Source organism: Emys orbicularis, chromosome 9, assembly GCF_028017835.1.
Source record: "Emys orbicularis isolate rEmyOrb1 chromosome 9, rEmyOrb1.hap1, whole genome shotgun sequence".
Taxonomy (NCBI): Eukaryota; Metazoa; Chordata; order Testudines; family Emydidae; genus Emys; species Emys orbicularis.
In genome coordinates, this window is record NC_088691.1 from 1,183,440 (window position 1) to 1,207,971 (window position 24,532).

Genomic DNA, 24,532 nt, shown 5'->3' on the forward strand with positions numbered 1-24,532 from the left:
TGACATCGGACCTGGAGGTCCACCTCATGGAGGGACTGGACTGATCTTAAAGGAAGGAACATTAAAATCACACTTGGGGGAAATCCACTGCTTTACACAAAGAGCTGCCTCCTCTCGTTGGCTGGGGCTGTCCCAGGCACCTTCTCCTGCTAGCGTTACTTGTATTTTGGTAATGGTTTCCTCTTTCCTGCTCCTCAGCCCTGCACTGAAGTCAGACATGCATATGTGACATGACAGTCTAACTAGAAAGGACTGTGGGGGGGGGGGGGATGGCCAAGGAGGAGGATTATGACAGAGGAACTTTGGTAACAAGCGAGTGTGTTAGGAACAATCAAGAGAAGCATTAGGATCTCTGTTTTCCATCAGCAGATTTGAACATGGCCTCCTAGAAAAGGTGTTTCTCTTCACTAGCATCCAGGCTTCCACACTGCCCGCTCCATCTCCATGGAACTCCTCAGACATGATAGCCATGTGGCATCCTCAGGTAGAATCCTCTCCATGCCAGGTCTCCAGCACGGATACCACTCCCCTTAACTCAACTTTCCTTCCCTCAAAGGCTAGAAAACTTGGAGGCATCCATGACCCAAACCTCCGTTTTCCTCCCACACCTCCCTTATCTGTAAGCTACTTATCACCATTACTGAATGGCCAGAATACATCCTAACCTTGCATCCTCCTCTTCTGAAACTCTTACTGGTGCTTTTGTCACTCACTCCCTGTCTCATGTCTTGTAGTCTCCAAATCCCCGCACATCTGCTCTAACACCCCTGCACCGTAATCTCTGCACAATTTGTTGCTTATTTCCTGCTTTTCTACAGTTAGCATTTGTCTCCTGCTGGTCTCATTGCTCAAAAGGTTCATATCCATTGCAAAGGACTTGCACTGCTCTTTACCAGTTGCCCTCATTTTTTCATGGCAGCCAGTCTCATCCACACAGGTAAGCTATGCACAATAAAAGGGCTGCAAACATCTGTCTCAGCAACACTTTGCACAGAGTAGAAAATACTCCCCAACTCTTACAGAAAACAGATCACATAATAATAGCTCTTTGCAAACATCAATCAATCTTCACAACAACTTCAGCAAAGTGATCCTGGTTTTCACCCAAAGAAACTTCAGCAGAGAAGCGAGGTGACTTAGCCAAGGTTGTACAGCAATCTGATGGCAGGGCAAGGACTATAACGTTGGAGTCCTGATCCCCACAGCTCTTCGACCCAGCCATATCCCCGTGCTCCATCAAAGGCTGGTGGCAACAGTCTTGACTCATTCACTCACACCATGAAAAATAAAACTTGTTTAAAAAGCAGAATAATCCTAATAAAAAGGTGACTGGATTCTTCAATAGGGAGCCGCTGGTGAGAGCAGCACAGGGACAACGTGTTCTCGGAGGTCAGAATTGCCTGGCTGGGCGGGTGGGACTCCTGAAGAGAGGACTTGGAGGTAGAATACTTGCCCATAATAACAACGCTGCAGCCCCTTAGGGTGTGTCTACACTGCAGCTGGCTGTAGGCCCGACAGTCCAAGCTGCAATGTCCACACTGCTGTTTTTATTGCACTAGCTCCACTAGCTCTGCTAGCATGAGTCTGTCTCCCTGGGTTGGGAGGCTCGCTCCCAGCTGCTGTGTAGACGTACCCTCAGCGGTGGGACAGGAGTGTGTGGGGAACAGCATCAAACACTGCAGAAAGACTAAGCAAGGGAAATGCAGACCGCTTCCCTTTGTCTCTGGGCAGGAGGAAGTCATCCCCCAGAGCAATGCATGCTGCTTCTTTCTGTACTGTGCCCAGGCCTGATGCCTGACTGAGAGGGATCCAGAACATTGACAGCTAACACGTGCCACTGGAGAGACTGGCTTTTGCAAGCTCCTTGATTAGCTGCCCCGGGAAACGGAGGCAACACTGGGCTGCAGGCCGCAATGTCTGTCGAACGTAGCGACGGTTTCTCTAGGATTGGTTGGACTTTGGCTTGTTTTACAGTGTGCAGCAGATTCCCCTTGTCGCAGATGCTGACAGTCTTTGGTAGTTGGGCCCCCAGGGCTTCTGTGCTCCTTTGCCACCCAGGAAAGACAGGGATCAGAGTCGGATGAGGTGGCCTGATGGCTGTCAGTGCTTCTGTGGGAATGGGCTGAGTTCTTTGAACAAGAGTCTTGTGTTCTTTGGTCCTGCTATGGGCTCTTGTGATATTTGGAGCCTACAAGGCCCTCCTGGAAATGGGCGATCTCTGTGAAAGAAGATGACAATTGCGTGCAGCGGGAAGTACTGTGTTCTAGAACTGAGTGGGGACAATCTGGGTTTACTCTTCTGGGATAAACCTTTGGACAGTTTTACCCTGGGTGTATCTCTGTTAGCCGCAACATCCTAGAGCTGGAGCACAAAAACAATGAGGAGTCCAGTGGCACCTTAAAGACTAAGCGATTTATTTGATTGATAAATAAATCGGTTAGTCTTTAAGGTGCCACCGGACTCCTCGTTGTTTTTGTGGCTACAGACGGACACGGCTCCCCCGATACTTGCAACCTAGAGCAGGTGCGAAAGCCCAGCATTCCGAGGGCTAGACACTCTGATATCTCCCACATACTCTCCAGCCACAGAGAAGTGAGGAATCCGAGACAGCGGAGTCTGCAGCCATTAGCCCAACAGATGGGGGCACAGAGGAGGTAAAGTTTCTAGTGAGACTAGGTGGAAAGCGAGGGAGTGGGAGAGGAGGTAATGCAATGGTCTGAATGCTGGGCTCCTCGTGCCGACTCCCTAGAACGACAGCCTCCCAACTCAGCAAGGTTGATTCACAATTTACTGGGTGTGGGTTGTTCAGCTGAGACCTTCCCTACCAAGATGCTGTCTGCTCTGCAGGGACGTTAAAGAGCCCAGATTGTGGGGGGAGCAGACAAACGGGATCAAGGCTAGCGTGACATGGGTGACGGGTGCACATGACAAGATCGGAAGAGGCAAGAACAATACATGTTAAATGCTGAGTTTGGGTTTCCCCACAGCAACCACGGAGTAATTCATGCGGGGCTAAGTACAAGGGGGGATAATAACAACTGGACACCCCAGGGAACTGGTTGCACACAGCACCCCAAGGTGCTACTGCCAAACAGATTACTCCTCCCCAAGCCAGAACCACCTTCATTTTATGGGACGATTCCTGACGTGTTACCCACAGCCATTGGGCCAGTTCCTACAGCCTTTACTCCCAGAGTCAACGGGTGATGCTCCACACTAAGCACCCACAGTTCATTTGTGAGACAAAAATAAGGCAAACCAAATGTAGGCTGCGGTTGTGACCACAGGGGGAGGAGGATTGATGCATTATCCTCTTCGCCGGGGGGCCCAGCTGCAGACTCCACAACAGAGTCCTGTAAAGGAGACCTCAGACCCACTTAACAATCACTTGCTAGGGGCTCTATTTTTTGCTACAATATCATGAGACCCCCCAGGGCCCCATTCCCTAGGGTCCCAGGACAGGGGCTCCTGCTACAATCCTTGAAAAAAAAGCAATTTAGATAAACAAACAACAAGAAAGGAAACCATAGCAACTACCCTGCAGAGAAATTCCCTCTTCCAGCTATCTGGACCAGAGTCCTTCCCTGGGGCCAGTCTCTGTGACGGCCTAGGCTCTTTTCCACAGCAGGTCAGCAAGCTATGTGCTCCCTGAGGGGTTCATTGGCAGAGTAACTAGAGACCCCTGCCAAGTCAATCCAATGGTTTAACCCCTGTGGATGCTGCATACCTCACTGCAAGGGATATAGGGGTAATAGGTTTTCTCTCCAGAGACCTGTTGGGGGCAGGGTGCTACCAACAGAGAAGGGATCTCTCATCCCACATGGCCACTAAACCCTGTCGCATTGCACAGAAGTCATAAAAAACCCCTCATGGCTTGGTACAGTTTGCCATGAGAGCAGGCTCTGCCAGCAGGTCTGGAGTGAGCTCGCAGCACTATGAGATTGCTGCCTATTCTGAGACCCCCTTCCTCAGGGAGTGTGTCACGGCAATACCTAACTGGAATGTGGGGAGAGAAAGACGTGGCCTGGACCTTTCCTCAGAATTTCCAGGGGCTTGCATGGTTATTAGTAGCTAAAGTGTCTTTCTACCCTGAACAAGGACTGCCAATGAAATCATTTAGCATCTCCCCTTGACATCCGATCAAATATGCTCAATTTACAAGTCAACTGACGTTTATTTCTGACTGCCAGCGCCACAAGCACCCCCAGAGCTCTCAGAATCAGGCTGGATTTTCCCCTCCTCCTCCTCCTCCGTAATCAAGGTTCTGCAGGACAAATGTTCCCTTCAATGACACCTGTGCAAACCTATCGGCTTCCAGTGAAGTTGCACAAGTGTAACTGATGAGAAGAAGAAGAACTCGGTGTTACTTCAAAAGCTTCTCTCTTTCGCCAACAGCATTTGGTCCAATGAAAGATGTTACCTCGCCCGCCTTGTCTCTCAGATCTTGGGAAGCAATTCGGTTGATGACACACAAGCAGGAACAGAACTTGGCCCCCCCTTCTGTACCTGCACTGCTGTCGTGCCAACAGAAAGAAAAAGAAGGGAATACTAATTTTTCTCACTAAAGCCAGCAGCATCTCTGCTACCAACATATGTGGGCATGAGAAAACAGCTCTGCATCAGTCTGGTACTAGTCGGTATCTTCATTAATGACTTCGATAATGGAGTGGAGAGTATGCTTATGCAATCTGCAGATGACACCTTGCTGGGAGGAGTTGCAGGCACTTTGGAGGACAGGATTGGAATTCAAAACCACCTGGACAATTTGGAGAAATGGTCTGAATTCAGCAAGATGAAATTCAGTAAACACATGTAAAATACTTCACTTGAAAAATCAAATGCACAACTACACAACGGGGAATAATTGGCTAAGTGGCAATACTGCTGAAAAGGGTCAGCGGGTGACAGTGGATCACAAATTGAATGAGTCAACAATGTGATGCAGCTGCAAAAAAAGCGAATATCATCCTGTGTGGATGAACAGGAGTGTTGTTTGCAAGACACAGGAGGCAGCTGTCCTGCTCTGCTCGGCACTGGACTCAGCTGGAGTTGTATGTCCAATTCTGGGCACCGCAGTTTAGGAAAGATGTGGACAAACTGAAGAGAGTCCAGAGAAGAGGTACAAAAATGATAAAAGATTAAACCTTTCCTCAGGTTTTCTTTAAAAACTGGGCAAGTTTAGTCTCGGGGTCCCTTCCAGCCCGACGTTGCTATGGTTGTATGTGTCTCGGGGTCCCTTCCAGCCCGACGTTGCTATGGTTGTATGTGTCATGGGAGCAGCTTTGTTAACGCAGGAGCCCATTTTGGCATAGTCACATTACAGAACAGACCTGCACTTTAAGCACCAAGGACATTGTCAGTGTCATACAAGACACACGGATAACACAAGCCCTTACTCCAAAAGGGTGACGTTAACACGATTGGATCATTGCATTACAGTGTTGTCAACGCTCATGATTTTTTCAGGAGTCTCGTGATATTTGGTGTTTTTCTTAAAGGCCCAGTGCCTGGGGTCATAATTACATGAGAATCTCAATTTCATTACAAAAAAGGGAAGTTTCCAGCCCCCACTGCAGAGAAAAGCTTGAAAACATGACCCAAGCGCAGCCTCAAGGCTCAAAAGCCAGAAAACAAAGAAAAAGATCTATGTTTTAAGATCTCATGATTTTGAAGCAAATCTCATAATTTTTTGGTCCTGACTGTTGATTTTTGAATTGGTGATGCTGCATTCAGTGCTCCGTTTCCTTTCGCCCACTCCTCACCAGTCCCATGCAGGTATCAGACACATTCACACATTCAGCCTTAGCAGGAATTGACAACAGAAGTAACAAGGGGGCTTTGAATACATAGAAAATATTGTGACAAACAGAGCTGCTAATTTTCAGACTTCAGTAACTTAATCATTCCCAATTTGGGAGGGGAACTTGGGAGATGGTCTCTAAGGTCCCTTATTTTATCTCCTCCTACCTGACCAGTCAGTTCTTTCAGCCAAAGCAAGCAGCTCCCTCTGGGACACACCAGCGCTAAGCCTGACTCAGCAAGCTCACCTAAGAGCCAGGGGCCTGACCCCAAAAAACCCACTGAAATCAAGAGAAAGATTCACACTGATCTCAGTGGGATTTGCCCCCTGGTCCCAGTGCCTGAGTTACGCTGCCTCTGAAGCAGTCCCCAATCAGACCAATCAGTTCCTGGGCTCACAGGAACTGAGCTCTGTGGCAAAACCAGCCTAAAAAAGGGGGAAAAATACCAAAGGGGCAGAGTCCCCTTTCAGGTCTTCCTGCCTGCAGCAAAGTCTGCCATTTCCAAGCAAGCGCTCCCAAAGGCCGGTCTGAGAGCAGCTTCCAGTTAGGATCTGTATGGAGCTGCAATCCACAACTGGTTTCATGGGGTCTAACTATTGCTGCTTTAATTCCCACTGGCAGGTTCCTGGGCCTGGGCCTGTGGTGTGTGCTCAGCACGACCAAGCCAGAGACCTGGACTGACAGGGCTTAGAAGCAGGCAGGTGCAGCGCATACCCAGCCTCTGAGGAGGGGGCAACTTCTGCCAGCTGCTCTAGAAGCCTGGGTGACAAAGGAATCCCCTCTGACCCTCCTCCACAGAAGGGAGGTTGCAGCTTGTAGGGCCCTGAGGGAGGAGGGGAGCTGTCTGCAGATAAGAGAAAACAGGGAAAAGCTCCCTGTAGGGCACAAAAGGAGAACAGGATATGGAGGCTGCCAAGTTGCACACCAACGGACCATCCTGTGAGGTGCAGAGCGCCTTCACCTCCCACTCAGCACACCGCAGAATCAGGCCCCACCTCCCACCCAAGGCAATTTGAAATGGTCACGACACAAAAAACTGGAGAGAATCTGGGTTTAAAACCAAAACATCAGCTGAGCCTTAACGATCACTGGGCAGGGGCTGTGTCATCACATCCCAGCCCGGAAAATATCCCTGCTGAGACAGGGAACAATACCTCTGAACAGGCCAGACTGGAAAGGTGACTGGATAACCAGAAACCCTGGGTGCTGCTGGACTGATTGAAATACATTGCTCATTATTTGTTTACTGCCACTTTTCCTGGCCTCTCAGCCTCGTGAAATTCTGATACGGTTTGTCCCTGCAGCAGCTAATAAACTATCTGGAGTTCATTGATTAAGAATCTTCCAAACGATTCTGTTTAATGGACTCAGGCCTCCTTACTGGATTGGAACTACATAAAAGTGCTGTCACTGGGAGCCTTGGGGACCCAGCAGGGAGGGAGGGTCAGGAGTCTCATGTTTCACAGACTGGGGTGGAAAGTTAGGATGTTCCTTCAGCCACCCTCCCCTTTTCTGTCCCCTTTAAACAAGGCAGTAATGCAGGAAATTTCTGAATGGCTGCCCCCTCCTTCAGCCTGCCTGCTAGTTTCTCAGCCAATCAGGTGGCATGCTGAAGCTGCAGCAGCCAGTTCATTTGTCTCTCTTAAAGGTACACTGTGCTTATCAACCATTTCAGTTCCTCGGTCCTCAAAGACAAGGACAGATGGGTTGTTTGGACATAAATTCTCTGTTTTTCTATTACACTATTGTTCTGATGAGATTCAAACATGTGGCCATCACTGAAATAAGTTTAAGGGTCCCCCGGCAGTCTAACCGACGCTAAGCTATGGATTGCTTCAGTAACCAAAGGTCTCTGGAAAATAGAGAGAACTTTTACAGTGTAAATCACATTTTCTTATTCTTCGTGCATCATCCATTCCCCGGGAAGAAGCAGAGGGTTCCCAGTCCCAGCAACAGCAAACCTTCGCAAGTGTAACCACCCTCCCCATAAATTATCAGCAAGGCTTAAAAACAGGACCTTGAGCACCAAAACTCACAGGCTTCTACTACCTGAAGAATAACTTAATTAGCTGGTAACAATAGCAGGCTGTTATCCTCTGTGTGGTACAGCTACCAGAAGGGAACACAATACATCGCTTACACGTTACAGAAGCACAAGAGACAGCTGCACAAATTCTCACTGACGAAAATAAAATGAGATCCAACTTGGGAAAATTCACCTGACGTGTGGAGAATGAATAAGAAGCAAACATACCACCTGAGGGAGAAAGGAGGGGTGCAGGGAAGAGCCTGCACTACTTCTGGGAAGCACCACGTAGCGCTGTGACAAGTCGTCTGTGTAACTAAATGTAGGGGAAGTTAAACCTAAAAAGATCATTTATTCCAAGAAGCTGCATGCCAGGAATCCAGTTCTTTTTGCCAGACTTTCAATCACTGGAATAATTTTTTTTTTTGGGTGCAGTGCTCTTGCCTACATACTGTACCCACACCAGCAAAACCAGAACATTACATGGTGGCAAAAGCATGACAGTGACTGGGTGGCAGTTGGGGACAGCACAAAAGACCTACATTTGCAAGGTGATTTGACACTGTGTTATTATATGCAAATACATGGCCAGGAAAGCAACAGTCCCCTTCTAGGTAGCTCTGGTCTGACTTCAGCATTCAACTATGAAAACACCAGTTTGACCTCAATCTCACACCTGTGCTCAACCCCAACTCAAATCTCTCCACTGGCTCTCAAACCAAATGCAAGCCCTCAAAGCCTTCCACTATTTAGCCCTCTCCTCAGTTCTTTCATCCTGCTCATTCCCTCTTTGCTCAGCTAACGTCTCTGTCTGACTATGTGCTTTATCCCCACCCCTTCCTTTATGAAGTACCCTGCACCTAGAACCCCCTCCCTGACCATCTGCCATTCCTCATTCCCCTCCTCTAAGTCCTTTCCACACTCACTCACACAAGGAAGCTTATAGTCTTCTCTATATTTCAATTAAAAACAATCTCAACCTACATAACCCCTCAATTCTCTCCCAAGTGACCTTGGCCGTCATCCTCTCCCACCCCCCCTCCCATGTCATCATCTCCTGTTGTTCTTTTCTTCATGTAGGCGGTGAACGGTCTGGGATGGGGAATCCACAATCCATTTGACTAGTTATTTGTATTAAGAAGTTTCAGCCAAGACTGTGGCTGTGTCACTGTGCTCAGCACTGTACAAACAATAAGAGCCCCAGAGAGCTTAGCGACTAAATAAACCAGATAGACAAAGAGTTGGAGGGGAAACTGAGGCACAGAGCAGCAAAGTGACTTGCCCAAGTTTACACAGCAAGTCAGTGACAAAGCTGGGATTACAACCCAAGTGTCCTTCATTCTAGTCCTGTGCCCTTTTGACTGGACCACACTGCCTCTGATAACCCTGTTGGCTCCTTTTTTGTTGCTTTACAAAGTGCTTTTCACATCTACGGTTCTGTGTAATTAATAACTGTAGGTGGGATTTTCAAAAATGCCCAAGTGATTTAGGGGCAATTGTCCTTAATGGGACTGTACTCCTAAGTCACTTAGTGCAATTCTGGGCACCTGAAAACTGAAAAGATATTAACAAACTGCAGGGAGTTCAAAGACAATCCACAAGAATAATCAGGAAGCTGGAGAGACTTGTTTTACGGAGAGGATTAAAAGAGCGAAATCTGTCTGTCTTGGCTATGAAATGACTGCAGAGGTGGGGAACTTGGTAACATTCTGCATATATTTAAAGGATGTAGACACAGCCCCTCCTGTGGTAATTACTACACAAATGCCTCCTGCCATCCAATCCATCAAGTAGAATTGGGCACTGCCTCAGAGGAGGCGGTCCATGCCCCTCCCTGCCCAAAGCAGGGCACAGATGAAAACTGAGGAGTTTATCTACACTGGGATTTTTGCACCAGTGCAGCGCACTGATGTAGCTGTTTGGGTACAAACACCAGTCTAAACCCACCCCGTAGATGTCACGTTTTTTCATTGCAGCGCATTTGCACTGAAAGTCTGCATCAGTGCAGCGACATTATTGCTAACAACCCCAGTGAAGACATGACCTAAGGAAAAAGTTTTAGGAAAGAAAAATGGTCTTCGAAAGAAGGATCAAAGAGTCGTTTGAATTTATGAGCGAGTCAAGGCCATTTCCAACCCTGCACTCATCCGTCACTCTCAATCCCCTTCAAGCAGGTTCCTCTAAGGCATGTCTGCAAAGGCCAGGGATAAGGATCTCTCAGCACAGCTCAATACTGATCCTCCAAATCCTAAAGACTGAACACCTTCGTGAGCAGTTATTCTAGCTGCCCTGTTTAGAATAGCACTGGGATTGCCTCTGCAACTAGCATCCTGATTTCCACACAGCCCAGCTCCATTAAAATGCAGGGATGTTCCCCCTGCTCCACCATTCCAGACCGAAAGCCGCTGGGCTGCCAGACTCTGCATTCAAGTTTGGGTTGTTCTTTTACAAATGGAGTTTGTTTTGCAGTAACACACCCAGGAGATTTGTCCTTCCACGCCCGAGATCTTAGCGAGGTTGCAGACAGAAGCATGGGCCCGCCCTTCCATTTGGGTAGGGGAGAGGGTGCAGCTGCAGGCAGCCAGGTGTCTGCTCTGGACACTCTGGTAAAGGAATTTTGTTCCACAATAGAAAGAACTACCACATAACAAAAAGTAATGGCCCACTTTGCACACCAGACCAGGCCTGGCCTGCATGGGGAGCTCCGGACTGAGGGGTTTGGAGAGAGACCAGGACTGGAATAGCAAAGGGTTGGGGGGTAAGTTCTCAGAGCTGTGAGGGGGAGCCCAGGTGTAGGACAGCAAAAGGCAGAGAGTCTGGGCAGAGGGGCAGCAGCAGCAGCTGTCTCGTCAGTCCCAAGCCCTTCATTTTAACACAAACTAAAACGTACAGAATCTCCACAAGCTCCCGAACAATCCCTGGTTTCCTGCCCAGCTGCACCAGGCAAAGGCGGCACAGGACCGCGCCATGACGCTGCGTGAGAAACACCAGGGGGAGGGGCACAGCGGTGCAGGATGCGCTGCTGTAGCTGAACGTGCAAACAATGCACAGGCTGCAGCTGGTCCAAAATGGGGCTGCCTGCCTCCGCCACAGCTTAGGCCACTGTGAAAACAGCCAGTCTGTCAGCCAGTCCCTGTCCTGGCCCCGAGTCCACCAGTGATGCCAGTTCAAGGCCTTGGTCCTCCTCTTCAGAGCAGAACTGGATTAATTCCCAGCTGCATTAAGGAGCGAATGTGGACAGATGAGCCACCTGAGCTGCTCCGGGAGAGCGCAGACCCCAGCATGGAGCACCGCGGGGCTGGACGCAGCGTTCCGGGCCCCGGGGATGTGGCTTTGGAGAGACCCTGCAGAGGAGATGGGATGAATCCAGAGTCTGGCCGTCCCCAGGGACCACTGAGAAACCTACAACTTCGAACAGGCCTTTCCACCACCACAGGAGTCACATGCACACCACAGGCACGTCCCCCCCTCTTCCCCCCGGCCCTTAACACTGACACCCCCCTCCTGCCCCCTCCCTGATACCCCCCCGACTCTCACCCTGACACCCTCTCCTGCCCTTAACACTGACACCCCCTCCTGCCCCTCTCCCCAATACGCCTCCTGCCCTTAACACTGACATCCCCTCCTGCCCCCTCCCCGATACCCCCCCGACTCTCACCGACACCCTCTCCTGCCCTTAACACTGACACCCCCTCCCCGATGCCCCCCCAACTCTCACCCTGACACCCTCTCCTGCCCTTAACACTGACCCCCCTTACCCTAATGCCCCCTCCTGCTCCTCCCCTAACACGGACACCCTCCCCTTGCCCCTCACATCCCCTCCTGCTCCTAACCCTGACACACCTTTTCTACCTGTCTTCCCCACCACAAAATAAAATAAACCCCCAAACCAACAAAATTAGATCTGAAACGAACAAACAAATGAACCAACCAAGCAACCAATAAATAACCCTTCCTCAGGCAGAGTTTTTATACTTGGAAATGGAGAAGTGCCAGAGAATCCAAGAAGTCCACTAGGGACTTCACTATTGCTACTGATTTTACATGGACGGTGCTCAGATACTGTGGTGATGGGCAGCAGTAGGTGATTAGATTAGATTAATCTACTGACTTTTTCTACTCTCTATTGAAGCCGTTTACACATCTCCCTTGCCTTCTTGTTCATCCCTGGGGTAGGAATAGTGAGAGTCTCTAGTAAAACTGGAGCCAGTCAACCCCCAAATGTCCAGGGAAGTGAGAGTTCCCACTGACACATTCAGTGCTGAAATCCCCTCGAACAGCAGCAGCCTCTGGACACAGGCAGGTTAGACACCAAGCCTGGTTGCAATTGTGATATGAAGTAGTTTGAATAATTCACTTAGACCAGGCTTGCAGCAAAGACACAATATTTACTGGAACCCCAATGGTTCTGGCTTCTGAGCTTGTGCTCGCTACTGAAAAACACAAACTGCTGAAGGGCTTCTAAATTCCAGCGGCTGGAACTGATTGACCCCAGCAAGAGCTGCTATCCGGGCCCCTGGGCAGTGGGTCACAGCTTTCCTTCTCTTCCTACTCAGCCATGGGCAATAGCTGCTCGGCATTTCTAAAAATAAACACAGGGGAACAGGGAGGACTTACTCTCCCTCTGGTGCTCCGGGTGCCTCTCTGCTCACCTCTTTATTATTAGCAATTCCTAGGTTCTTTGATGTCACAAGGCTGGTGCTGGCACTGATCAGCTGACAGCCTCCAAATAAGGCAGCAGGAAGTTCATTCTGTAATGACAGCTTCAGCATGGCCAAGGGCAGGAGCCATCCTTTGACAAGGCTATGCATCTCACTCAGCGGCGAAATGCACGAACAGCAGAGCACATGCAACACAGCCATGCGGTGATGCATTGTGGGGTTTGTATCCTTTGCCAGCAGCCTGACTGGACTTTCCCATGTATCAGGGCCATTTCTGTAGCAAAAGACTTTATTGATAGGTATCAAAATCTCAGAAGCAGGGACCCTGGGCCCTTGTTTGGTTAGCAAGCAGCTGCTTCATGTTCACCTGCTAATTCCTTCTCCGTTTTGTTCTGGAGGGCCAGAAAAATGGGGATTTCTATTCCCTCCCTCCCATCACCTCGCATGAGTTACGTATTCAGAGCGGCACGATGGATGTTGGTTATACAACAGCCCTTTCTGTAGAGCACGACAGGTCAGAACACCTAACTGTTTGCAGGCCAGACCGGAGTGCCCCAAACACACCCAGTTGTTTGATCGTGGGAGTATGTGGCAACAAGAGCCTACAGCCATGTGGCTTGCACCCACTCCTGCCCAGGAGCAAGCTTCGGGTGGGACCGCTAACTGTTTGAGTGCAGAGAAATCAGAGCGTGGGGCAAATCGCTCAAATACAAGAGGCAATAAAGACAAGGAGTCACCAGCACTGCCACACAACTCAACTTCTTGCTTTAAATCCCCTTTCAATGCCCTGCGGGTTCCTATTTTCAGCTCTGGGACCGAGCCCCGTGGCTCTGAGCAGGGAGGGGATGAGAGAGGCTGGCTGCACAGTGAGAAGCTCCAGGCCCCTAGGGGTTGAGTGCACTGCCCCAGCAGCACACCTGGACTAGGTGGCCTGAGGGTGGACGCGGGACACTGGACCAATGAACTAAAGCCAAGAGGTTACACGTGCTGCTAGTCCCCACGGCCTCTCTCACAACCAGCGGAGCTGCACACCTTGCTTTGCTTTACTTGCGGCTGTTTTCTATTTAAAGACACCTCAGGAGGAGCATTAGTGTATCTGTCCCTAGTGCCAGTCAGTACCTAAGTGCAAGGGAGGGGAAGAGACACGTGGAGGCAGGTCCCCGACTAGGAGAAGGGGTTTTCCCTGATTTATGAGGCCATCAGGCCTCCCTCTCACACAGCCATGTGCACTGGGCTGAATGCCGCAATACACCACAGCCAGCGCCTGCTCCCAGGGGGCCGAGGGGATATGCAGTTACACACTCCGTGCTCATTTCTTAGTACGCAGTTTGCTTTTATAGCAATTTCCCCACGGTTTTGCACCTGATAAAATACTGGCCAGTTCTGAAAGGGGGACAGTTTGCCCTCAGCTCTGCTGACACGGGGAAAACTGCTCCTGCCATTACCCCTGCTGGGCCCAGAGCAAGCTACTGCGTAACTCCCAGGTCTGTGCTGTGCATTCAGCGATGCCCTTGCTCGCCCACATACTGTCAATAAGGCAGGATCTCCACACATGGAGGTTTCCTATTTATAGGCTGCATATAGAATCAGCAGATGTTACAGCTGCCCAACCCAAACTGGGAAGGCTGACAATTTCAGAGCACTCAGGAAATGTGCTCTCTGAAATAGTCTCTCTGTGCCCCTCTTGTTAAGACGGGCCGTTGCTCACTAAGGACAGTCCTAGAGTGGTAGCAGCACAGATCTAGGACATCAAACTGGCTGGAAGGGCTGGAGCCAACACCTCACTGACCGTGTGCTCAGAGCAGAGGACTGTGGGAGGGGATGGACCACAGTGGCAGGCCCACAGAGATGAGGTCTGAGTCGGTTCAGAGTCACGTGGGAAACAGAGATGTATGGCGGGGGGAGAGCACCGTTTGCCTGGTGGTGCCGCGCGTCTGCTCATCAGCGTTATTGTTCCTGTTTAATTTTATCTCCACAGCTGCCTGCACTCTGCTCCCTGGACGGGAGGAGGGAAAAGAGCAGCTTTTAGGAAGGGATGAAACATCAGTGCAGGCCCAAATCAGAGCAGGAATGGAGCCTGGGGAGCCAATATGCTTACAGCAGTACAGCCCCCCGTGTGCATGTGCTTACACCAGGATACAAATGTTTATCCCACCATCCCTTATTCCTGTAAACCGAGGAGACTCACCACTGCGGCGCCTCCTACTGGCTGTCTTGGGAATTAGCTCTGCACCCTCTTCTGGTGGTGTCTCGCCCGCCGTCACCTCTGCTCCGGGACCCATGTCACTCCCAGGACTGCGGCATCCTCTTCATGACACTGCCCTCTGCTCTCGTGGGGCATGCTGCTCCCTCAGGTGGATGCAGATATAAACCCTGCTAGGCCCCAGCAACTCCCCCCTTCAGAATCCGCAGCGGCTCTTTCAGTGGCCCTCTCATTTTAGGACAGAGCGAACCAACCATCTAGCTCTGACTTCCTCCTCCCCACTCTCAGTGGGCTTCTGTGAAAGGCAGCAGGAGATCCTGAGGTCTGGGATCCCATCAGGGTCCCCAATTGCTGATGAGGGAGCTCTCAGCATCTGACCAGCTCCAGCAAGTCTCACAACCAGCTCTCTCCCCCAGGGTGAATTTCACTCCCTCGTCCTCCTGCTGCCCAGTCCCTCCACAGACTGAGATCCAGCTGGAGTGAGTCATCACTCCTCTTCACTCTTACTAACAGGAGCAGTTTCCCTTGCTCCCTGTCCCTTCCACCTCTGCAGTAGAGGAGGCGGCCGCGTGGCTCAGGCACTGGGAATGCAAGAAGCATCCAGAACGAGCCCAAAGCAGATGGAGATTTTCACCTCTAGGTCCCTGCTTCACATTCAGCTACAGTCTGCAGCCACCAAAGGGTTGGTTTGTTTTTTACTATCCAGCAAGGGGCTCCTGCATGCAGTGAGCTGGTAGGTCTCTTCTTCCAGGTGGAACAAGATGTTCCACATCAGAGCTTGCCCCTGTATTGGTAGCCTCAGCAGAGCCCCAGGCAGACTGAATTCCATCTCCCCTGGAGTAGGAGTGAGGAATACTGGTGAGGGGCTGGGCACGTGGAAAGCCTGTACTGCCTGTGGCAAATGTCCTGGGGGAATAAATTCAGGGCTTCAGACTCCAGGACTGGCAATCGAAAACTAAAATGTAAACGTAAAGCAGATTCCTATATTACACACCAGTCCCAATCCAACGCCCTGGCCCATCACATGGTTCTTTTCTACTGAGAAGGGACCGCCGGTTAGCCTGGAAAGCAGTGACTCTGATAAGGACTTGGGGCATAGTGGGTAATGAACAGAACATGAGCCTCCATTGCAATGAGAGCTACTGTGAGCCTCGGATGTAGAAGAAGGAAATACTGCGTACCAGCGGGGAGGTGGTATTACCACTGCAGATGGCATTAGTGAGGCCATTAGTGCATACTGTGCCCAGCTCTGGTGTCTACACGTCAAAATGATGTTGAAAAACTGGAAAGGTCAGAAAAAAACGACAAGAAAGAAATCAGGGCTGGAAAACCTGCCTTGGAGTGAGAGACTAAAGAAGCGCAGTCCATTTCGTTTAACAGAGAAAGAGCTAAGAAAGGGCTTGGTCAGTCTATAAATATCGACATGGGGAGAAGATTTCGGAGGGCTCTTTAATCGCACCAACAAAGGCGGAACAAGATCCAATGGCTGGAGCACGTTTTTAACAGTGAGGTAATTAACCATTGGAACAACTTCCCGAGGGAGGGGTGGATTGAAGTATTTAAATTAGGATCACTGTCTCATTTGAAAGATCTGCTCTAGCTCAGCCAGAAGTTATGAGCTTGATGCAGGAATCACTTGGTGAAATTCTCCAGCTTGTGCAATGCATGAGATCAGACTGCTGGTCCCTCCTGACCTTGCGTACTATGAATCTCTAACGGATTCCTCGTCAGTCAGCAGGCTGGCAGGACTTTGCCCCCCCCCAAAGATTTCTTTGTCTAATTGATATTTTAAACTGATGGAAAACAAGAGTGAATCAGTCAATTGCCAGGAGAAGATCCAGGGAGAGCTACTGCTCTCCTCTGTGCAGGCTCCTTCGCCAGCATCCTCATCCGCTGCCTGAGGTGTGCTATTAATGAGCCATCTGCAGGGATTACACTGGATCATTCATAGCAGACAGGCTCAGAAGGGGAAGTGACACAGAACTGTTGGGAAGGGGACCAGAGGAACCAGAATAGAACAGTGGCTGACAGGATGTAAAATGGGGGATTCAGAAAGAGGGGATCAGAAAATCCAGGCTGCAAGGGGAGTGGAAAACAACTCTACAGCACTGCCAGGACCTCCTCCGCTCCTCACGCTGCAACTTCATCCACAAACACTGACTGAGCCAGAACGGAGACTCTCCAACGTTTCCAGCAGGAGAAATTCTGTTATTGCTCAGGCTCGAGAGGGACTTGTGGTACTTTACAAATAGAAAGGCCATATTCCTGTGCTGCAGGACTTCCAGCCTAGCACCAGTTCCCTTCCTCCTCCCCCCATCCCGGTGCCCCCGGCCAGCATTCTGCTCCAGTGCTAACCCCATGCCTCCACCGCCCAAGAGCATGGACATTACCTCTCCCGCTGAAGTACCCATGAAAGGCCTGGTTTGGGCTCCCCCACAATAAAGTATAAACCAGACTGACACTTGCAAGCACAGTCCATGTGAGAATCCCAGACAGCATGGTTTGCTGACAGATTGTACACTAGTCATACACAGAAGACTCCTAGGACACACCAGCTGTTGACAAGAAATGACAGATATAGTTCCCCTTATTCCCTCTCACTCCCCAGGGGTCTAGCTACTGTTTTGTAATAGATATTGGAGACAGTTTGGTGCTGCCTATGCTGGCACCCAAACAATTTTCAACCCCAGTGGAGAGAACATAATAATAGCCATTTTGGGTCTCACCCAGGATCCATCTAGTCCAGTATCTTGTCTGACAGCACCAGATGCTTCAGACACAGATGCAAGAAACCCACAATAACAGATACAAGATGATCTGACTCCCACATTACATCTCCTAATCCCTTACAATTAGAGACTGGTTTATACCCAGAACCATGAGGTTTAACAGCTCTTCCAAATTGCGTTAGTATTAACAACAACAATTCTGGCTATTCTGGAGATCCATATAAATGTCCAATCCCCTCTGAATCTTGTTAAATTCTTGGCCTCAATGACATCCTGTGACAATGAGTTCCACAGTTTAATTACATGTTGTGTGGAAAAGTATTCCCTTTGATTTGTTTTGAATTTGCCACCTTAAAATTTCACTGAATGTTCCCTTGTTCTTTTCTTATAAGACAGGGAGATCAGAAGCTCCCAGTCTATCTTCTCCGGACCAGTCATTTCAGATACGTTTATCATGTCCCCTCTTATCTGTCTCCCTTCTAAGTAAACAATCCCAGTCTTTTCAATCTCTCCTCACATAAGAGCTTTTCTAGGCTCCTCGTCATTCTTGTCTTCCTGCTCTGAATTCTCCTCTAATTTGGCAAAATCCTTTTGAGAGAGGGTGACCAGTACTGCCCACTGTGTTCTAGGTGAGGCCGTACTATTGATGGATATAAAGGCATTATAATATTTTCCATATTATTCCCTAGGCATCTTGACGTCTTGTTTACTTTCTTTGACCACTGCTCCACACTGAGCAGAGATCTTCACTGAGCTGTCTACAGTGATGCCGAGGTCCCTTTCCTTAGTGGATACAGTTAACTTAGCTGCCTGTAAGGTGTAAGAATAGTTTTAAAATTTCCCTCCAATGTGCATTACTTTGTATTTATCGACAACGAACTCTATCTGCCATAGGGTTACCCATTCACCTAGCTTGGATGGGTCCCTCTGAAGATCTCTACCATCCTCTTTGGACTTGACTAACCTAAATTAGAGAGACCAGGAGATTCATGGTTCAGTGGATAATTTTCCTAGTGACGACTGCATGTTTTCCTTTGCTTTGATTGGCTCTGCCTATAGTGAAGACTATAAGAAGAGAAAACTGATGCAGATTCTGTGTCCATATAGAGTGAACTGAGAGTAAAATCTCTGGAAGGAGCAGAACCTGAACTGGATTTCTGTTCCCATCTGTAATGGACTCATTACCCTCTGTTCCTTCCTCGGATCTACATATTGACTCTCTCAGTCTTCTCGGGGACACAACTGTGCACGTAGAGACAGGTGATCTACCTACATGCCTAGATGTTTATAAAGCAACCACTCAGGAGGTAACCAGATGCCAGGAGATCACACTGTAGATTATGAGGTAACAAGCTGCCCGCAGAAATGGACTTGGAAAGACACATCCTCAGTTTGCCGGCTGTGAACTTTTGAAGAGAGACAAGGTGGGTGAGGTAATATCTTTCATTGGACCAACTTGTTTTGGTGAAAGAGACAAGCTTTTGAGCTTCCATAGAGTTCTTCTTCAGATCTCAAAAATGTGCCTCACTCACCAACAGAAGTTGGTCCAGTAAAAGATATTACCTCATCCACCTTGTCTCTCTAATGTCCTGCGACCAACATGACTACAATACTACAATAAACTTGTGAAGGCAGATACATGAATCTAGAGACTTGTCTACACACAGGTTTAACTATAATACTGGTTTGAAACCAGTACAGTTACAGCAGTGCAACATGAGGTGAAACAGCAGCCAATAGCTAATGCACATGTGCAGACTGGCTGCTTGGGTTGCTAGGCTGCGTTTTGTTTCTCCATGTTTTTGACCGGCTCTACTCACCTCACTCACTCTAACCCATGGAAAAAGGCATCACATGTTTTCTCTTAGTAATGCCTAAAACTAGGTTACATTCTCAGCCATCATGTTATATTAGAGTAGCAACTGAGGAAACCAAACCAAACCATTTATTCAGTGTGCAATGTGAAACCTAGGAGTGTGCACAGCTATGAAAGATGCAAGAGTCAAACATCTGGTGACCCAAACTCTGGACTTCACTGTTTTTAAAGTTCAGTGGAAAACGGGAATACTGCATATGTGTGAGGAAGGATTTTCAGCTTCTTTATTTCTACTTCATATTTCTCTATGTCCCAGAGGACTGACATCACGATAAGGCTGGAGTTTTTAAAACAACCTGGGTTTTGGTGTTACCCAGGCACAAGAAAAGCATCTGCTACATTTCTTATACCTGCTCCTCCCCATTCCCAGATGCCTCCAAAACACCCATATGGAAACGTACCAAACTTTGCCAAAGAATCGCTCTCAGCCCGGAGGCTAATTCGTTTGAAAAGAGATCAAGAATGGAAGTGCCTTCCCAGCCCTTACACACAATTTGCTATGGAGACACTAAAGCAGCACTGAACTCACACTCCCAGCTCTTGGGCAGACTCCCAGGAAGTTGCCTTCGAGAGCTGGAGTCTGTAGGGACCCTGGGATGGACTCAGGCTCGGCTGAAACGCACGAGAGAAACAGCAGTCTTAGTTTTCCCAGTAAAATTCTGGAGTCAGCATTGTTTCGTGGTGAGAGTCTGTAAACATCAATTCAACAGGAAAAGAAGACGTGGGGAGCCAGCACCCTCTCATGCCCTCCACCATTATGTCATTCTACCCCTTGTGCCCACAAGACTGCATACGAGAACCAGATGTGCTGGTCCAGTGACAAGCATCGCAGCCAGGAGGGGAAGGCAAGCAGCACATAAGACCAGACAAACTATCCAGCACCGGAAACCAGGAAGAGAAGAACCAGAACTGGGTTTTTATGTCTGTTTGGAATGGGATCTGGCTGCAGCCCTGGGAAGCAGAGAATTGGAACAGGATTTCTACACACTCCTGCATTGTGGCTCTGCTGTGTCTGGTGCAGTCCTAAACCAGCGGAAAGGGGCTTTACGCTGCAGTCCAGGCTCCCCCTTTTCTTAGAGCGTGTCTACACTTTTTGTTTTGCTGCTTTAACTCTACCTGGTTAAAGGCCTCGCGCCCACACCCACTTACACCAATGAAAAGTCCCTGTGAAGCCCTGAGCATCAAAGGCCAGATCCAGCCTGGAGACTCACCTTGGGTAGGGTGCTGTGGGCACGAACCACCAGGCTGCAAACACTGGCTGGCGACTCCAGGCTGCTCACAGTCACTCTCACCAGCTGTGGCTGCTGCCCCAGCACGCTGCTTCCCTGGGCCCCTTGAGCCGGTCTCTGCTCAGTATCCAGAGGAGCGTCCTGCAATTGAACACCGAGGTGGGTGGGACAGAGCCAACGGAAGCGAAGGAAAACACAGGAGAGACAGAGAGGTGGCTGTGGAGGAGCCTGGACCCCCCAGCGAGGGGACATCAGACAAGCCGGCTGAGGGAGCCCTGCCGATGGAAGTGAGCCGATAGAGAGGAACCAGGGTGGGGTGCATTGATCCCACAGCCACACTGAGGGTGAGGTTCCTAGAAGGGGACACGCCCCTGTTCCCCCCCCCCCTCCCGTGGTTGTGCCCATGCTGCTGGTGAGAATATCACGGGTCCCGTGCAGGCATGTAAGAGAATCCTTCCTAGGCTCCCTTCTGTTCCCAGTGCGGGGGCTGGCTGGATCACGTCTGTGCACTATTGCCCCCTGCTGGATGGTTGAGTAGTGCACCACAAACCAGTATACCCCTCTGGCTGAGAGAATGCAATTCTATGCCGCTCACCAGAGTAGAAGCTTGTGGCTTTGGCACTGTTCAGTTTCAGACACTTCCTTCTGACGCCACTGCATTCCTAAAGACCCGTCCCCCCGACACTGACAGTCCAGTGCCAGCAGCCCGGGACTAAGAGTTCTCAGTGAGAGACGCTGCACAGGGATCCCTGGGGTTCTGCCCGCTGCCAATACGCAAATACCCAGGTTACTGCTATCCTGAACTTAGGGAACTGGTGTTAGGCAGAGTCTCATCGGCACGGAAAGGGAGAAATTGCCCATCCAAGCAAGTGCCAGAGACTGTGCCATAGGCCCCTGAAACCTGGACTATTCTCCACGGAGTTCAGTGACACACTCAGATTGCTAAGGACTCGCTCAGTATCTCTTCCACACACCTCACCACTGAGCCAAACCCCCAGGACTCCCTTGATAAGCTCAGGTGGCTACGGCCACTCCTGTGTTTGCTGTGCAGGCCATGTGCTCAGCATAGCTGCCTCTGCAAGCCAGAGAGATGGGGAACAGGAAGGCATGGAGGGGGGCCAGGAAGCACAGCTCACACGAGTACAGGCTGTTTCACTTGGGAAAAGGACGACTGGAAACTCAGCCTGTCTCCACCAGCATGAGAGACCCGTGCTCCCTGAGTGGAGGAAAGAGTGACGCAGGAGCCTGCAGGCAGGAGTGAAGCTAATGTACCTACTATCAAGTGAGGAAAAGCAGCTCTGACTGGCTGCGCCACCCTCCCACAAACAAACCTAGCCAGTCTGGGGGGACACCTGGGGCTCCTGACTGGCAGAGCAGAGCAGAGCAGAGCACAGCTCTTGGGGGAGGGATTACTGCTCTCTGGGACTTGGATTCTACAGCCCCACTGTGACAGGTGCTGTACGCATACGCAGTAACTGTAGCCAAAAGGCCAGCCTTCCTCCTTCCCAAAGAGAATGACACGGGGAACCGGCTTCCGACACCTTGTCCCAGCTCGGGGCCATATAACAGGGCAGGCTGACCAGCCTGGCACAGCCTGCTGGCACCACAGCATCTCGCTCCCCGGAAAACACACGGTCTGGCCTCCAAGCTCTGCTGAAGAGGAAGGCGCCTTTTCTGCCCCCTGGTGGCCACGTTTTGAACAGGTTAAAAATTAACTCTCCTCAAGGACAGATGAACGATCTCGTGCATTTATAGACTCGGAAATGCAGGGCGGGAAGGTCCCTTGGGAGGTCATAATGCACCCTGGTGAGATTCAGACCGTAGCAAGGATTAACTCTTTACTCTCTACCAGAGTCTTCAGTGCAGAACAGTGGTCACAGGCTCCATGGGAAGGGGGCGCTCCTCAGGGGGAAGAGGGAGGGGCTACAGGAAATCCCCCTACTCTCTGCTAGGCTGGGCAGGAGCCATGGTTTGGGTCTGTTTGCCAGCACTTAACTCTTTAATACTAGGAATACTTCAAATGTAAACAGGGCCGGCCCCAAGCAGTGAAGAGGGGGAAAAAAAAAAAAAAAAGCCGCGATCGGCGGCACTTCGGCGGCCGCTCTACCGCGCCGCTTAGTTCTTCGGCGGCAATTCGGCGGCCGGTCCTTCCCTCCGAGAGGGACTGAGGGACCCGCCGCCGAAGACCCGGACGTGCCGCTCCCTTCCATGGGCCGCCCCAAGCACCAGCATGCTGCGCTGGTGCCTGGAGCTGGCCTTGAATGTAAAGCAAACATATGTTTGAGGACACAAAGCATGAATTGCAGGAGAGATTTTAAGCTTTTGGAAAATGGGAAGCAGAGCAGGATGGGAGAGAATTCAGGGCTGGGGAGGCCCAGAGATCTCTGCTATCCCGTTCCCCAGCCCTGCTACTCTGCTACTCGTACAACAACTAATTAAAGAAAGTACATGCAGCTGTCCCTTCCCTTTGAACACTCAACCGAGAATGTTTAAAATCCTGCCTATCTGAGGAAGGCCAACTCAGTGGGGCCCAGGGGTGGAACAGGGCTTGTGGTCTTATCACTTGAGCAAGCGCTCGCTGCCAGCTAAGATGCTATTGTAAACATTCCTCCCACTCTACTGTTCCGGGCCTGGTTTGGGTTTCCACATGCCTTTACTGATGACCAGAGCTCCTCCTCAGAGCTAGGTGCATCGGCTCATTCCCAGCTGCCGTACCCCACACAGTCCAGCTGCTGACCAAGTGTAAGGCTACTAAGATCTAAAGGTTCTCTGGAGCAGCGTTTCTCAATCACAGGGGCACAACTAGACCTGGGCAAAAAATTGTCAGCGAATGGCAAATTTGCTGAAAAATGCATTTTTCAGGGCACCAAAATTATTCATAACTTCAGGTAGAATTCAGCAAATAGTTTCAGATTAAAAAAACCTGAAAATCATTTCATGATTTCAGAATGAAATTTGTCAACTTTTTGTTTCAAAACAGTGTTTCATTTTAAAATTTAGTTAATTTAAAAAAACAGGTGAAACACCTGAAAATTTTTTACCCAAAATATTTTTGTGGCAGAGGGAGAGGTTTGTTTTGGTGAAAAAAAGCCCAACAAACTTCAGTTTTGGTTTGAACCGAACCACATTTCCCCCCCCAGATTTTTCAGTTCAGCTCTCAAACCAAAAAATCCATGCTTCGCTGTTTTAGTCCCGACCCTAACAGATGTCACTAAAGGCAGGTGGGAAGGGTGAGCGTGTGAGCAGGGGCGGCTCCAGGCACGAGCGCAGCAAGCGCATGCCTGGGGTGGCAAGCCGCGGGGGGTGGCCTGCCAGTTGCTGTGAGGGCGGCAGGCAGGCAGCTTTCGGCGGTATGCCTGCGGGAGGTCTGCCGGTCCCACGGCTTCGGCAGCAATTCGGCGGCGGGGATGCCGATAGCACGGCACCGGCGGACCTCCCACAGGCATGCTGCCGAATCCGCGTGACCAGTGGACCGCCCGCAGGCGCGCCGCCGAAAGCCGCCTGCCTACCGTGCTTGGGGCGGCAAAAAACATAGAGCCGCCCCTGTGTGTGAGGCATTGACTTTTTTACAAACTAAAGCAGGGAAAATTTTGCACACCCTTATGTTTCAAGATTATATATTCTCTGTCAGTCTCTTGAAACACATACACAAATCAATGATCTAGGCTTAGCATTGATACATGTTCTACCCTTACTTACAGAGAAAATAGAGGGGCTACAGAAATTTTTTATTTAAAATAAGGGGTTGCCAACCTGAAAAGAGAAACGCTCTCTAGAAAATACCTCCCAGAGAGTCAAAGCATTCCTGTGTCCACTACAGGTTTCTTTGCATTGCTATCTATCCTTTTCTACCTCTCAAGTGAATTTCATTTAAAGGGACATCACTTCTTTCAGCTCCAAAGTTCTCTATACTCCATACTGATCTGGAGTTCCCTCACTGGCATAATTGAAAATTATGTAAATCTGAAATGCAGAATCATTAAACTAAAAGATTTTAATCCTTAAAT

At 49.8% G+C, this 24,532-nt stretch overlaps 1 protein-coding gene across 1 annotated transcript in view; it reads right to left on the reverse strand.

Moving 5' to 3' along the window:
- DLG3 (discs large MAGUK scaffold protein 3) overlaps positions 1–24,532 on the reverse strand; it is a 177,215-nt gene that overhangs the window by 121,123 nt on the left and 31,560 nt on the right. The window contains exon 4 of the mRNA XM_065411040.1: positions 20,508–20,666. Within this exon, the coding sequence (XP_065267112.1) occupies positions 20,508–20,666 (159 nt within the window). The remainder of the gene's footprint in view (positions 1–20,507; positions 20,667–24,532) is intronic.